Source organism: Halichoerus grypus, chromosome 15 (assembly GCF_964656455.1).
Source record: "Halichoerus grypus chromosome 15, mHalGry1.hap1.1, whole genome shotgun sequence".
Taxonomy (NCBI): Eukaryota; Metazoa; Chordata; class Mammalia; order Carnivora; family Phocidae; genus Halichoerus; species Halichoerus grypus.
Window position 1 is genome coordinate 53,730,918 of NC_135726.1, and position 13,809 is coordinate 53,744,726.

General features: G+C 54.8%; 2 protein-coding genes across 2 annotated transcripts; one reads left to right on the plus strand and one right to left on the minus strand.

Moving 5' to 3' along the window:
• The first annotated feature begins 1,375 nt into the window (after nt 1–1,375).
• PPP1R15A (protein phosphatase 1 regulatory subunit 15A) lies at nt 1,376–4,841 on the plus strand. Its single transcript, XM_036124529.2, has 3 exons — nt 1,376–1,610; nt 2,307–3,998; nt 4,411–4,841. Exons 2-3 carry the CDS (start codon nt 2,316–2,318, stop codon nt 4,756–4,758), a joined length of 2,031 nt encoding a protein of 676 aa, XP_035980422.2. The 5' UTR covers nt 1,376–1,610; nt 2,307–2,315; the 3' UTR covers nt 4,759–4,841.
• Nucleotides 4,842–6,444: 1,603 nt separating this feature from the next.
• TULP2 (TUB like protein 2) lies at nt 6,445–13,528 on the minus strand. The gene is made up of 12 exons (XM_078063577.1): nt 13,525–13,528; nt 13,209–13,276; nt 12,669–12,795; nt 11,997–12,131; nt 11,618–11,734; nt 10,296–10,417; nt 9,320–9,631; nt 8,105–8,217; nt 7,472–7,586; nt 7,288–7,386; nt 6,877–7,048; nt 6,445–6,601 (listed from the first exon to the last, which is right to left on the minus strand). The coding sequence occupies exons 1-12, from the start codon at nt 13,526–13,528 to the stop codon at nt 6,468–6,470; spliced, it is 1,518 nt and encodes a 505-aa protein (XP_077919703.1). The 3' UTR covers nt 6,445–6,467.
• Between the last annotated feature and the right edge of the window lie 281 nt (nt 13,529–13,809).

The window sequence follows — 13,809 nt, forward strand, 5'->3', positions numbered from 1 at the left end:
CCCCGACTCTTGGGTCCCTGCTGGGCTGGGATTCCTAACTGTTTGGAGAGGAGGAGCAGGGCCCAGACTCCGGGGTCGGGCCACTGGCACTCTGAAGGAAGGTAGCTGGGATCCTGGAACTAGAGGGGTTCAGACTTCTGGGTACCTGACAAGGTGTGAGCCTGGAGTCAGGACTCCTGAGTTGTTAATGGAGCCGGGCATCTGGAAATGTGTTTGAGCGGATGGGTCCAGGTTTTCCAGGGAGGAGAGAGTGACCCTGGACTCCTGGATTATGGCTAGGGCGGGGTCAGGTGGCCATGTCAAACATCTACCTCAGATCCAGGTGAGAATTGTGTTCTAGACTGAGGATGCTGCCCTCCGGAGGGAGACATGGTCCCTGGGCATATTTCGAGGCTAAAATTATGGACCAGGTAGGGGGGATGGGTGGGGAATTGGGACTGTGTACCTGGTCCTGGAACTTGTGGCAGGAGACCCCACCCCCATGAGGTTCAGTCGTTCTACCCAGCCAGGATTTCAATTTGTGTATGAGCTTTCTTTTTTTTTAATTTTTATTTATTTATTTATTTGACACACAGAGAGAGAGCACAAGCAGGCGGAACAACAGAGGGAGAGGGAGAAGCAGGCTCTTTGCTGAGCAGGGAGCCTGATGCGGGGCTTGATCCCAGGACCCCGGGATCATGACCTGAGCCAAGGCAGATGCTCAACCAACTGAGCCACCCAGGCGCCCCTGTGTATGAGCTTTTGTATGAGTTTGAAGTGGGTGAAATCCAGGTATGGAGCCTTGTGCTTGAGACCAGGAAGGAGTCTGAGTTTTTGGTTTCGAGTCCACTCACCCAGGATTTGTTGAGCACCTACTATATCCCGGGCACTGAGAAAAAAAAGCAGTGAGCAAAGCCAAGTGCCTGCCTTCAGGGCGCTTACATTCTTGTTCTCGCCTCAATCTAGACTCTGCTGCGACCACCTCGGGCAAGTGACTTAATTCCCAAGCCTCAGTTTCTCATCTGTGAAAATGGACGGTGTAAAAACAATGCTCTCCCCCCCCCGCCCCCCAGGAAGGAAGCGGACCTGCTGTGACGATGGGAGACTCTAGCCGGGGTCCTGATGATTAAGTCGGGGCGGGAAGCCCGTTTTCCCACCCCAAGAGTCGTTGGGAGAGCGCCCGGGCGGCTGAAGCCGTGCACGCGTTTGATTGACAAGCTCGCGTGTTTCGGGGCGTGGTCGCGCTCGGAAACGCCGCCGTGTAGTCACAAAACCCCCGGAATCTCCGCGAGAATTCCGACCTTACTTTCCCTTCCCCCAGCCCTGGCGCCTTGGTTTCGAAACCCCGCCTCCCCTCGTGACGTCATCACGCGCGGGCGCGTAGGCCCATAAAAGCGTTGCGGGCCGAAGCCGTTCCCAGCCTCGCTGTGGATCACTCACGCCGACGATAAGAAGCCCGCGTCTCTTGGCCGCGACGGTGCTTGCAGCAGCAGGTGATAACCTGAGTCCCCGAGCCCGGCACCGGAGGGCGAGATGAACGCGCTGGCCTCCCGAGCCGTCCAGATCTGCGATCGCTGGTGGCAACCCGAGCCGGCGCTCTTGCCCCCCGGGTGACGCGCAGCCCCGAGTCGGTGAGTGAGGGGCCCGAACGCCTGCCCCCCCCTCCCCCCAGCAGCTGGGGCCGGGGATCAGACTCCTGGTCAGTGAGGAGGGAGTTTGCACTTCTGGGTACCGAGACAGGAGGGTTTGAGGCCGGGACCCCTGGGTCCTGAGGAACGAGGGTCTGGGAGCCCAGACTCCTGTGTCTGGGGAGAGGTGGGACCAGGACGCACTCCAGGGCTCGGACTTGGGAAGGAGAAGAAATTGGGAGCCTGAGCCTGGCGAGAGGAGGGTTCTGGAAGCCAGACTCATGGATCCCCAGTGGAATGGATGGAACCCCGCGGGGGCCGTAACTTTTGGGTCTCAGGGGGAGGAGGGTGATGAGGGCCTGATTTGTGGATCCTCAGGAAGATGAGAGAACCAGGAACTAGGACTTTGTCTCCAAGGGAAGCAAGTAGAGGGCCTGTATTCTCAGTTCTGGGAACTGGGACTTCTGGGTCTGAGAGAAGAGGCTGGGGCCTCAGACTCCTGGGTATTGAGAGGAGAGAGGTGGGAACCACACTGTGCCTCTGCTGGAGATGGGAGTGGCAGGGATCAGCAAGGAATGTGGGGCAGGGACTCTCTCGTTGCTATTTGTGTTACTATTTCTGTTGCTATGACTCACAGTCATCCCTTGATGCTCTCCCTTACATGGCTTCTAAACTCTATTTCCTGTTGTTTATTTCCAGCCCAGACAGATGGCCCCAGGCCAAGTACCCCATCAGCCTGCCCCCTGGAGGGATACCTACCCCTTTTTCCTCCTGTCCCCGCTGATGGGCCTTCTCAGCAGGGCCTGGAGCCACCTGAGGGGCCCAGGACCTCCAGAACCCTGGCTGTTGGAGGCAGTAACCGGAACCCATCCGGGAGAAGCTGGCCTGGGGGGAGAAGCTAAGACATTTCCGGCCACCTGCCATGCCCCCTGGGGCAGGTACTTTCAAGGGGAGACTGGAGACAGTGGAGCAGCTGAGGATGATGAAGTGTTCTGGGAGGGCTGCCATGATCTAAAAGCCAACAGTTCTCTTCTTGAAGCCTGGGAGTTTTCAGAGGATGATGAAGAGTATGGTGGGGAACAAGCAACTAGTGTCCCTAAAGAGCAGGGAAGTGAATTTATAGATGGCCAGCCTGCTTCCTTGTCCCCCAGCCTTCTGATAAGAGCCCTGCAAGAACCTCCTGGAGAGGAGAAATCTGAGGAAGGAGGAGCTGCGGAAGATGAAGTGGTCACGTTCTTCTCTTTTCCTCCATCACACTCACCAGGGGAGGAGGAGGAAGAGGGAGAAGCTGTAAACAAAGAAGTTGCCAGAAGCCCTACTGCCCCTTTATCTCCAGGATCCAAGCCCAAAGCTTGGGTGTACTGTGCTGGGGAGGAAGAGGATCAAGCCACAGAGGAAAAAAGAACAGAGAATAAAGAAGTCATAAAGAACTCCGTTTCCCCCTCATTTTCAGGCTTTCACCCCAGGGCCTGGGAGTGTTGTTCAGGAGAGAAATCTGAGGAGGAGGAAGATGAATTCAGTGATTCAGGAGCAGCTGAGGAGGAGGGAGAAGCTGAGGGTCCCTCTTCCATCCCCTCCACAAGTGCCCTTGTGAGGGCCTGGGTGTATCGACCAGGAGAGGACACAGAGGAAGAAGATGAGGACAGTGATTGGGGAGCAGCTGAGGAGGGAGAAGCTGAGGGTCCCTCTTCCATCCCATCCACAAGTGCCCTCTTGAGGGCCTGGGTGTATCGACCAGGAGAGGACACGGAGGAAGAAGATGAGGACAGTGACTGGGGATCAGCTGAGGGTCCCTCTTCCATCTCATCTACAAGTGCCCTTGTGAGGGCTTGGGTGTATCGACCAGGAGAGGACACAGAGGAAGAAGAGGAGGACAGTGATTGGGGAGCAGCTGAGGAGGAGGGAGAAGCTGAGGGTCCCTCTTCCATCCCATCCACAAGTGCCCTCGTGAGGGCTTGGGTGTATCGACCAGGAGAGGACACAGAGTTAGAAGATGAGGACAGTGATTGGGGAGCAGCTGAGGAGGAAGGAGAAGCTGAGGCCACAGATACTTTTTCAAGGGCCTGGGTATATAGGCCAGGAGAGGACACAGAGCCGGAAGAGGATTCAGAAGCAGCTAACTCTGAGCCAAGTCCCTCCCTTCAGGCTCAGAGCACCCTCCACCGGGGCTGGACATACCGGCCTGGAGAGGACACAGAGGGAAGGGAAGTTGCTGAGGAGTGGGGAGAAGCTGAGCCCTGCCCCTTCCGAGTGGCCATCTATTTACCTGGGGAGAAGCCACCACCTCCCTGGGCTCGTCCTCGGCTGCCCCTCCGACTGCAGAGGCGACTCAAGCCCACAGAAACCCCCACCCGGCATCCAGACCCTGAGACTCCCCTAAAGGCCAGAAAGGTGGGTACTGAGGACTCAATTTCTTGAGGCTTAGGGAGGAGTTGGAACTCCTGGGCCTGGGGGGGGGGGGGGACGGAAGGGCTGGACGACCCAACTTCTGGGTCCCCCGTGTGTTGCAGAGGGTTGCATGTGAACTCCGTTGGGAGGGGTGTGTTCACTGTAATGCAAGCCTTTGCAAGAGGCTGGGGCCCCGTGGGAAGGGGGGAGCAGCTGTGGCTCAGATCAGCACCAGGAAACAGTCTCCACCTGCAGTGAGTCACGTGGAGACTGCCGCGGGCCAGTGACTAGCAGGTGACTCAGACAACAAGCATTTTTGCGTCACTCATTTTTGTTTTGGTTCTCTTTCTCTCTCTCTCTCCCACTCCCCACTGTGGACACGTGGGTCTTGCATCTGTGCTGCTCCCGTCTCCAGGTACACTTCTCTGAGAAGGTCTCTGTCCATCTCCTGGCTGTCTGGGCAGGACCGGCCCAGGCCGCCCGCCGGGGACCCTGGGAGCAGCTCGCCCGGGATCGCAGTCGCTTCGCCCGGCGGATTGCCCAGGCCCAGGAGCAGCTGGGCCCCTGTCTCACCCCTGCCGCCCGGGCCAGGGCCTGGGCCCGCTGTGGGAACCCTACCCCTCTTCTGGCCGCCACACCTGCTCCTCCCCAGATCTCACCATTGTCCTCCATCCAGGCCACACCCTTGAGCCATGTTGGGGCATCTCCCTCCACTCCTGTGTCTCCATCTCCTTGCCTGGACCTCAGTGGGAGGCGTGGCTAAGATCATGGAGTTTCCTGTTTCTATTAGCTATTTATTTTGGGGGGATTGTTATATATAAGAAATAAAACCTGATTTGTAGCAAAGCAATGTCACCATCACTGTGTGTATCTGAACTGACAATAATCCACTACCCCTGGGATAAAGGCGAGTACCTCAGTAGAGGACAAACTGTATTTCCCATCATCCCTCAAATTTGCCTCTTCTTGTCCTGAGGCTTCTTTTGAACTAAGGGCTGGTGGGCCTTGTAGTTTTTCTCTGGCATCGGCCTAAATTTTATTAAACTTGGGACGATTATCTCCCCAAGGGGGCTGGGAGCTGGACTCACTGATCACTAAAAAAGGGTTCAGTTCCAGTTTTCTGTGCCTCCCTGGAATATACTCATCCTCCTGCTGGCCTTTAAGTGGTGAGTTGCTCAAGGCTTTCAGCAATCCAATTTCACCTTTTTAAGCCCTGTTCCATAGACTGTTTTCTTACCTATAAAATGTGGCTAACAATAGCACATGCCTCATAGGATCGTAAGGCCCCGAAAGAGTTCATATTTATTTACTTGCCTTTTTTATTTTTTTTAAGATTTTATTTTTAAGTAGTCCCTACACCCAGCGAGGGGCTTGAACTCACAACCCTGAGATCAAGATCCCACCATCCACCGACTGAGCCAGCCAAGCATCCCAAATCCATATTTAAAACAATGCTTGCCACACTGTGAATTGTGCAAAACTGTTGAATCTCAGATCTGTACCTCTGAAACAATGCAATATATGTTAAGGAAAAAAAAAAAAAGAATAAGATAGCAGGAGGGGAAGAATGAAGGGGGGGAAATCAGAGAGGGAGACGAACCATGAGAGACAATGGACTCTGAAAAACAAACTGAGGGTTCTAGAGGGGAGGGGGTGGGGGGATGGGTTAGCCTGGTGATGAGTATTAAAGAGGGCACGTTCCGCATGGAGCACTGGGTGTTATGCATAAACAATGAATCATGGAACACTACATCAAAAACTAATGATGTAATGTATGGTGATTAACATAACAATAAAAAATTAAAAAAAACAATGCTTGCCAAATAAATGTTAGATAAGTGTAGCTAGTATTGTAATTATTCTCACTCTCACCCATGCATGTCTTGAATTACCCATCCAAGTTTACATCTCCAACTCAGAAGTCTTTTCTGACCCCATGAGATCTATCCAGCAGCTGGAAGAAGAGTGGCTCAAATATCCTGCCCCCTGTCGAGCCTCTGACCCTGCCCCTCTCCAGTGGTTCCCCAAGCTCCTGCCACACTATCCTTTCATTTTCCCAAACCGATCAAGCCCCCTTTCACCTTAAGACCTTTGTATGAGCTGTGCCTACTGCCTGATGTTCCCACCCCTGACCCCTCTGGCCCTGGTTTCTCGTGATTCTTCAGATGTGGTGTGGAAATCACTTTTTTAGGGATACCTTGATCTGACCCAGCTGACCTGTGCCTCCGCGTGCTTTTCTCCTTCGTTGCAGAGGCGCATTTTAATTTTTTGTTAAGACCCATCTCCCATGACTGTGAGTCCCGTGAAAGCAGGTGCTGCTGAAAACCCTACTCCCCTGGAGCACAGGACTGGGCACCCAGGCAGAGTATGATGGGTTGGTTATGAGTGAGGCGGTGCAAAAGAAGGCATGCGGGGGCCCTTTCTCCAAATGAGCAGGCACAGAAGCTGGTGAGGGCATGGTATTTCATTGGATCACTCACAGGCCAGCTTGCCACCGAAACTGGACAAGCAGACGGCAAAGGCTTGGAGCGGGCAAAGCGGGAAGCGGAAATCCATGGCGAACGTGTCTGCGGCCACGCGGCCGAACTGGAGCACCAGGTAGTCCGCTGAGGAGGAAGTCAGGAACTAAGTAAGCCTAGCCCCCCTCCTCACCTCCCTCCCGCGGGCCTCTGAGCCTCGAGAACTACCACTTCTCAGAGGCTGTGCGGCGCTCCCACTACGCCCAGAAACCCTGAGGGCCATTAAACTACAGTTCCCAAAAGGCTTTGCAACAGCGTGGGATCAGCCCTCCCTAGAAAAACGCTCAAGTGCTGATGGGAGAAGTAGTTCTCGTCCACTCATGCCCCCCCTGGCCCGGGTAAACCGGTTCCTAGGAGCTCACGGTTATCCGGAAGCACGATTTGGAAGTTCTTGACCGAGGCCCGAGTGACTCGACCATGAAAATCGAGTACGTAGGCGCCGCTCTCGTCGCTCCACGACGGGGGTTTGTTTTGCAGCAGGACCAGGCCCTGGCTGGCCCCCCGTCGGAGGCGACTCAGTAGCGACTCCCGTCCCTGTAAGATAGAGTAGGGGGCGTGGTTAACCAACCACCAATGAACGTTTTTCCTCCCGACGCAAAATTTTGCGTCCCTAATCTCTCCTCCTTGAGAAACATAAAAGTCTGACAAAGTCCTTCTGGCTTCACATATGACCACCCGCAAGCCATGGGCCCCCTTCTCCCTTAGGACCTAGGGCAGGTCCCCCAGACCCTCCTCCCCACTGATCCAGAGGTTCTCAACCTTAGGCAACTCACGTTTTGAGGCTGGACGCTGATTCTCCGGTTCTGGGAATCGAATCCTGGAATGATCACAGTCATTTTCCGGGGCCCTCCGAATCCCAAGACGTTGGTCTCCTGGGGGTATTATGCTCCAGTTGACCTGGCTCTTTCTCCCTCCCCACCGTCCTGCTTCATTCTCTCTTGTCTCCCAGACACTCACATAACACACAGCCCCCAGCTCCTCTCTGATGCGAGCGGTCTCCGGGACGAAATTCTTCCTTTCAGGATTCACCCCATTGTCAAAGATGGTGAACTTGGTGCCCAAGACATTAGATCTGCTCCAGGAGGGGAGTGGTCAGAGTAAAAATAATGACTGTTTTTGCTGTACATTAAGTGCTCTCCCATGTCATGTCATCAACTCTTCCCATTAACCCTCTAGTTGGGACTTAAGTTCCGTGTTCCATGCATCTATAGTCCCAATCCCCTCTGTTTCTCTGATGAGTCACGACTTTTAGTCCCCTGCCTTTTAGGAAACTTATTCCCCCTAAGATGCAAGAATGTGTACATCACAGCCCTCTCCCATGGGAACTTAGGAGTCCCACCCTCTTGCCTCTCAAGAAGTCAAACGTCTTAAATGTCAACCTCTGTTCCAAAGCCCTTAGTTCTCTTATTCCCACCCACCCTGGGGCTACCACCTGAAGATATACACAGTCCATCAATCCGTAAGACAAGAGGTCCCAGAGCAGGCAGAACTTGTGCTCTGTGGCCTGCTTGTCCCCTTCTCCCCCACCCCTCCCGGCACCCCCGAGGCCTCCTGCCACCTATTTCTCACACCTATCAGGGCTCTGCCCACCTGACTTTGCCCACAAAGTTGTCCCCATCCCGAGACAGGTCTTTGGGGTCCAGGGAAATGAGGTAATTCGAGGTTGTGCTCCTTTTTCTCTTGCGCCCAGCCAGGAGGAAGTGCTGTGGGTAGGAAGAACGGCCCATCAGAAACCGTTTCTGATATCTGACTAGGGTTAGGGGCCCAAGACAAGGAAACACCGTGTCCCCACGGCAGAGGAGAGGGTAATGGAGCAAAAAGCATCCTGAGCCTTCCTGGGAGATGCGGTTCTCACTGAAGGAAGTCATCAGCTAGGTCCCGAAGGGGAGCTTCACATCTTAATATCTCCGCCCCGCCATTCCTTCTGCCATTGGGTCCCGAGTCAGGGCTGAGCCCAGGCAGCGGTGAGCCTAACTGAGGCTAGGGAAGAGCCTCACTTGGAACATTGCAGCGGGACTTTGGTAGGCATTTCATCCGACAAAACCAGGTCTAGCACTACTGAGTAGGGGGAAAGCCTCCTTTTGGGAGAGTGCCTTGAAGAGAGGCCTCCACACCGAGGGGGAAACTAGCCAGATTGAGAGGAGCGTGATTTGGTTCTAGAATAGACAATCCACGAGGGGAGGAGCTTGGTTCCTAGGGGGCGGGACTTATCCGAGGATTGGGTAGGGGCCTGATAGATTAGAAGGCTCAGTGAGAGGCCGAACTTGGACAAACACAACGGGGCCAACACCTCGAGAGGGTGTGTAAGGGGTGAGGTTTTGGACCCTGAGACGGCGTGGCCTTACTTTGAGAAAGGTGGGCCCAACTCAAGAGTGGACGAGGCTTAGTTATGGGCTTGGTTAGGGCCTATGCTACTGCTAAAGTAGCCTAGTTCCGTGAAGGGCAGGGTTTGGCGTTGGAGTTCACAAGTCCTAGCTCAATGTCATCATTGAGCAAGACCTGGATTCGTGAATGTCTCGACCTCGCTCAGAAAGGGGCGGGAGGGGCGGCTGGGTGGCTCAGTCAGTTAAGCATCTGCCTTCAGCTCAGGTCATGATCCCAGGGTCCTGGGATCGAGCCCCGCATCGGGCTCCCTGCTCAGCGGGGAGCCTGCTTCTCCCTCTCCTTCTGCCTGCCGCTCTGCCTACTTGTGCTCTCTCTCTCTCTCTCTCTCTCTCTGTGTCAAATAAATAAAAATTAAAAAAAGGGGGGGGCGGGACTTGCCACTGGGAGGTGGGGCTTGCTCGAGAGGGAGCCAGACCGTACCTCCCGGCCGTCGGCCGCCTCCAGGTAGAGACTGTAGAAGCGGAACATGCCCTTGTCTACGCCGCGCTTGTCGCGGCTGATGCGACACTGCACCGTGCGGCCGCGCAGCGCCGGCCGCAGCACATAAGCTTCCATGTCCTCTCCCAGCCGAGGGCCTGGCGCGAGGGGAGGCGAGCGGGGCGAGCTCCCCACATCGCTGCTGCCCGCGCCGACCTCGCCTTCCGGGGTCTCGGACACCTCCTCTTCGGCTGCCGGTGGGGAGTTCCTCACTGCAGACTCCGACTCCTCTTTCTTGTCTGCCGAGTCTTCGCCCTAGTGCACGCGCCAAATTCAAATTGAGGGATGGTTGAGACCCGCCTCCACCACGGGCTTACCAACTACTGATTGGCCGTGACAGCTCAGGGTTACGCCCTCTCTCAACCATGTTTTCTGCCTATTGGTCAAACGTCTCGGCCACGTGCTGATTGGCCAGTACCTTCAAGGGCCCGCGCAACCAAGCCCTCTTCATCTGTTCATTGGTCAGCACTAATAGCTGCCCTCTGAAGCCACGCCCACCTCACCCACCAGCTGGAGAATCTCTTTGAAAGCACTGTCCATTCAGCTAAAAGCAGTGTTGTTTCGGTCTAGATAACATATAATATGGCCCAGATCTCCCCATTTATCTTACTATTTATCTTACTTTCATTAACACCTGCGAGTACCAACTGTTGGCCCTCCCCCATCACTGTTTCACCCTCTCCAAAGCTCGCTGCCTTTCGGTGGGCTGGATTTTAATGTATGTGCTTACATCGATGTAAACCCTCTAGATTGACTTCCTAAATGGTACACACACAGAGACACTGATGGCCCAATCATAACAGGTTCCACCCACCAGTAAAAAGGGCCTCTGATTGGGCTGCAGAGTTTTAGACCCACCCTCTCTGGAGTCCGAAGCTAGCCCTTCTCCTATATCCTGATTGGCTGTGCCACCTCCCACCTTGTTGGAGGCTAAGCCTCCACGTCCCAGGTCACCATCCATGCCAGGGTTTGGTTCTGGACTGGCTGCCTCATATTCATCTCCAACATCTTGGAATTCACTCTCTTCCTCCGCACTGGCCCCTACGGGGTGGAAAGAGCCAGAAGAAAACTCGCTCAGGACACCTGGGTCCCAGGAGCTTGGGACCAGGTCACCAGTGCTAGCTGGTAAAGGCCAGATATCCTGGGTTTCTGGCCTCTCCTTATTACTCATCACACTCATTTGCCAGATCCTCCTCCTCCTCCATGTGCCCGGGTGTCTACACTGGCTGAGAAGTCTCTGACTGCCCTGGGTCTAGGGACAGGGTGGGGTTAGAGTCCTCCCTTTACCTTGTCCCAAAGAGCGCATCAGAGAGATTGGGAACTAAAATGGGAGGGTGGAATGGGGTTTGGGGTGATAATTAAGAGTCCTGTTATTGACTCGTTGGTCATGTCATGAGAATAGAAGGAATTGTCATACAATATTAAGAAATAACAAGTAACGATGCTACAACATAGAAGAACATTAAAAACATGATAAGCAAAAGAAGCCAATCACGAAAGATCAAATACTATATTATTCTATTTAAATGAAATGTCCAAACTGAGGGGGGATGGGGTAACTGGGTGATGGGCATTAAGGAGGGCACGTGAGGGCGCCTGGGTGGCTCAGTTGGTTAAGCGACTGCCTTCGGCTCAGGTCATGATCCTGGAGTCCCTGGATCGAGTCCCGCATCAGGCTCCCTGCTCGGCAGGGAGTCTGCTTCTCCCTCTGACCCTCCCCCCTCTCATGTGCTCTCTCTTTCATTCTCTCTCTCTCAAATAAATAAATAAAAAATCTTTAAAAAAAAAAAAGGAGCGCACGTGATGTGATGAGCACTGGGTGTTATAGGCAACTGATGAATTATTGAACTCTACATCTGAAACTAATGATGTACTATATGTTGGCTAATTGAACTTAAATAAAAAATAAATAAACAAATGAAATGTCCAGAATAGGCAAATCTAAAGAGACAGTACATTAGTGGTTGCCTAGGGCTGGGAGAAATGAGGTGTGGGGGGCGGCGGGGGGGTCACTGCTAAAAGGTACAGGGTTTCCCTCGGGATAATGATAATGTTCTAAAATTGATTGTGGTGATGGTTGCTCATCTCTCTAAATATACTAAAAACCATGGAATTGTGAACTTTAAATGAATGAATTGTATGGTATGTGAAATATATTTCAATAAAACTGTTACCAAAAAAGGGGGGAGGATCTGCCACATGGACCAGGGACCGGATTCCACCCAATGTCCCCGAAATTACCAGGTCTTCGGCGGGCTGGCCAACCCCTGCGTCGAGTCCCCGGAGGCTCTTTATAAGGAGGTGGAGAAGCAGGAACATCCTCCACGGAGACTTCCTCCAACTCCAGATCGGAACTGTCTGGTAGCCAGGATAAGGGAGAGGGACTAGAGACTGGGATTTTGGGGGGTGGGGAGGCAGGGAAGGAGCCTGGAGATTCAGATTCCTGAGTGTTGGAGAAGGAGTAGTTTCAGGATCTGGACTCCTTGGTGTGAGGGATGACAGGGCCCGTGGGGACCTGGACTCCTGGGTTCTTTGGAGAGCAAGGATTGAGGTTCCAGACTCCTGGATTCTGGTGGGAGTGCAGTTCTAGGGTATAGGCGGCCCAAAGACTCGAGATTACCTCCTGTCAGCGATGCCAGCGGGCCACGCTCACCGCTGCCGTCTCCACCGCAGCTCACGATGCCCAGGGCACTGTGGGCACCAGAGCGCAGATGTGCCTCTGGCATGTGCTCCTGGAGGAAAGGGTTCCCAAGGCCTGGGAGAAGATGCAGCGAAGCCCATTAACATGATGTACAAATTCCAGTCCTCTGCGAAGATCCGCTCCCTCACTGACTCCCAGACACCATCCCTGAGTGACCGCCCAAACCCGGGAGACCCATTCAGAACGCAAAGTCCATCCTAAGGCTCAAGCAAGCACAGACTTGCAGCTAAACTGTTGCAAACTCTGTGCCTACACAGTCTCACACACGGCTCTCGGTCTCTCCGGGGACCTGTCTCTAAATTATCCCGGCCTCGCCCCCGAGCTTTGTTAATTTCAGCCCTCACTCTCGCGAAATTGAGTCCCTGCCTTTTCCAGGGCCGCTCCCCCTAACCTCCCCCAGGCTCCGCCCCAGAGCTCTAGGAAGCCCAATCACGGGATTCTCTCGCGCCCCACCCTCTAGTCGGACCAGGCTCCACCCCCGCGCTGTCCCTGCTCCGCCCCTGAGCTCAGCCAGGTCCCGCTCCCGGGTCCCCAAGGGCCCTGCACTGGGCTCTCCTTGGGCTCCTGCCCCACACTAGAACTTTTCCTCACCCCTGTCACCCGCGAGGCGCTCCTCCCGCCTCCATGGTCGCCGGGGCCGCAGGGAAGCGTTGGGATTGGCCTGAACCATGAGGGGCTCTTGGCGCTTCCGCCGCTGCTTCTTCTCAAAGAGCCGCCGCTGCGGGAGTGGAAAAGGGGGGGTGTGGGGGCCAGGAACCGGACGGGAAGACAGGGGTGAAGGAGGGCCTGGGGCAGGGGGAGGCATGCATGGGAGGGAGTCTGGGAGTCCAGGCTCTCAGTCCCTCAGCTCCTCCTTCCTCGGATCCAGGAGTCCTGGCACCCTGTCCCCTCCTCCCCCAGGACCTAGCAGTCCTGCCCTCCAGAAGGGCATTCTCATCATCAAGATTTGCTTCCTTAGGATCCCCAATTCCTATTTTCCGATTTCCCAATTGCAGACTTGAGGCTTGGAGAGAGTCAACGAGGACCAGGAGTCCCAGAGCAAATCTTGGGGGTGGTGCTCCTGGAAGCTCTGGAAGGCTGAAGGGGCGGGGTGTGGGGGGGGGGAGGTGGCAGGACTCCCTGGCATAGTACCTGCTGTTCCAGCTTCTGCAGCCTCATGGCGGCGAGCTCATCCCCCAGCGCCCTGAGAAAGGTGCAGGCTCATGGTGACAGCAAGCAGGGCACCCCCGCTGCGCAAGAGCCCCTCCTTCCCTTCTTTCTTCCTGCCCAGCTTAGGGTTCTGAGCACTTGTGAGGTCACAGAAGGAGCAGAACCTGAGCCTGCTCCACCAGTTCTGAAGCTCTTTTTCCCCAGCATTGGCCTGTCTAGAATCCAGGAATCAGAGATCTCAGGCCCCTCCTGTCTCAGGATTCAGGAGCCCAGGCCCCCAGCCCGTCCTCTTTCAGACCCATGAGTCCTTATGTGTAGCTCCCTCCCTTCAGGACCCAGAAGTCCAGGCCCGCGCCCCTTACCACTAGGCTAATGGTGCTGAACCTGAAAACATGGTCATAAAGCCAGAATGGAGTGAATGTGGGCATAATCAAACTTTAAGTTCCTCCTGCACCCCCATTTCCACCCCCGCGCATCCCCTTTCCCCACTCACTCTTTCTTCCATGTGTCATTCTCCTGAGACATTCTGGAGAAGCAGAATGAGGAGTCAGGACACAGACCAGTGGACCCAGGCAGCCCGAAT

Bases quoted from the DNA above. Each gene is read 5' to 3' on its own strand.
- PPP1R15A (XM_036124529.2), top strand. From the start codon at position 2,316: ATGGCCCCAGGCCAAGTACCCCATCAGCCTGCCCCCTGGAGGGATACC. The intron at 3,999-4,410 runs GTGGGTACTGAG...TCCCGTCTCCAG, and splicing joins CTCCCCTAAAGGCCAGAAAG to GTACACTTCTCTGAGAAGGT.
- TULP2 (XM_078063577.1), bottom strand. The intron at 12,796-13,208 runs GTACTATGCCAG...CCACTCCCGCAG, and splicing joins TGCAGAAGCTGGAACAGCAG to CGGCGGCTCTTTGAGAAGAA. The intron at 7,049-7,287 runs GTGAGTTGCCTA...TCTATCTTACAG, and splicing joins TCAGCGTCCAGCCTCAAAAC to GGACGGGAGTCGCTACTGAG.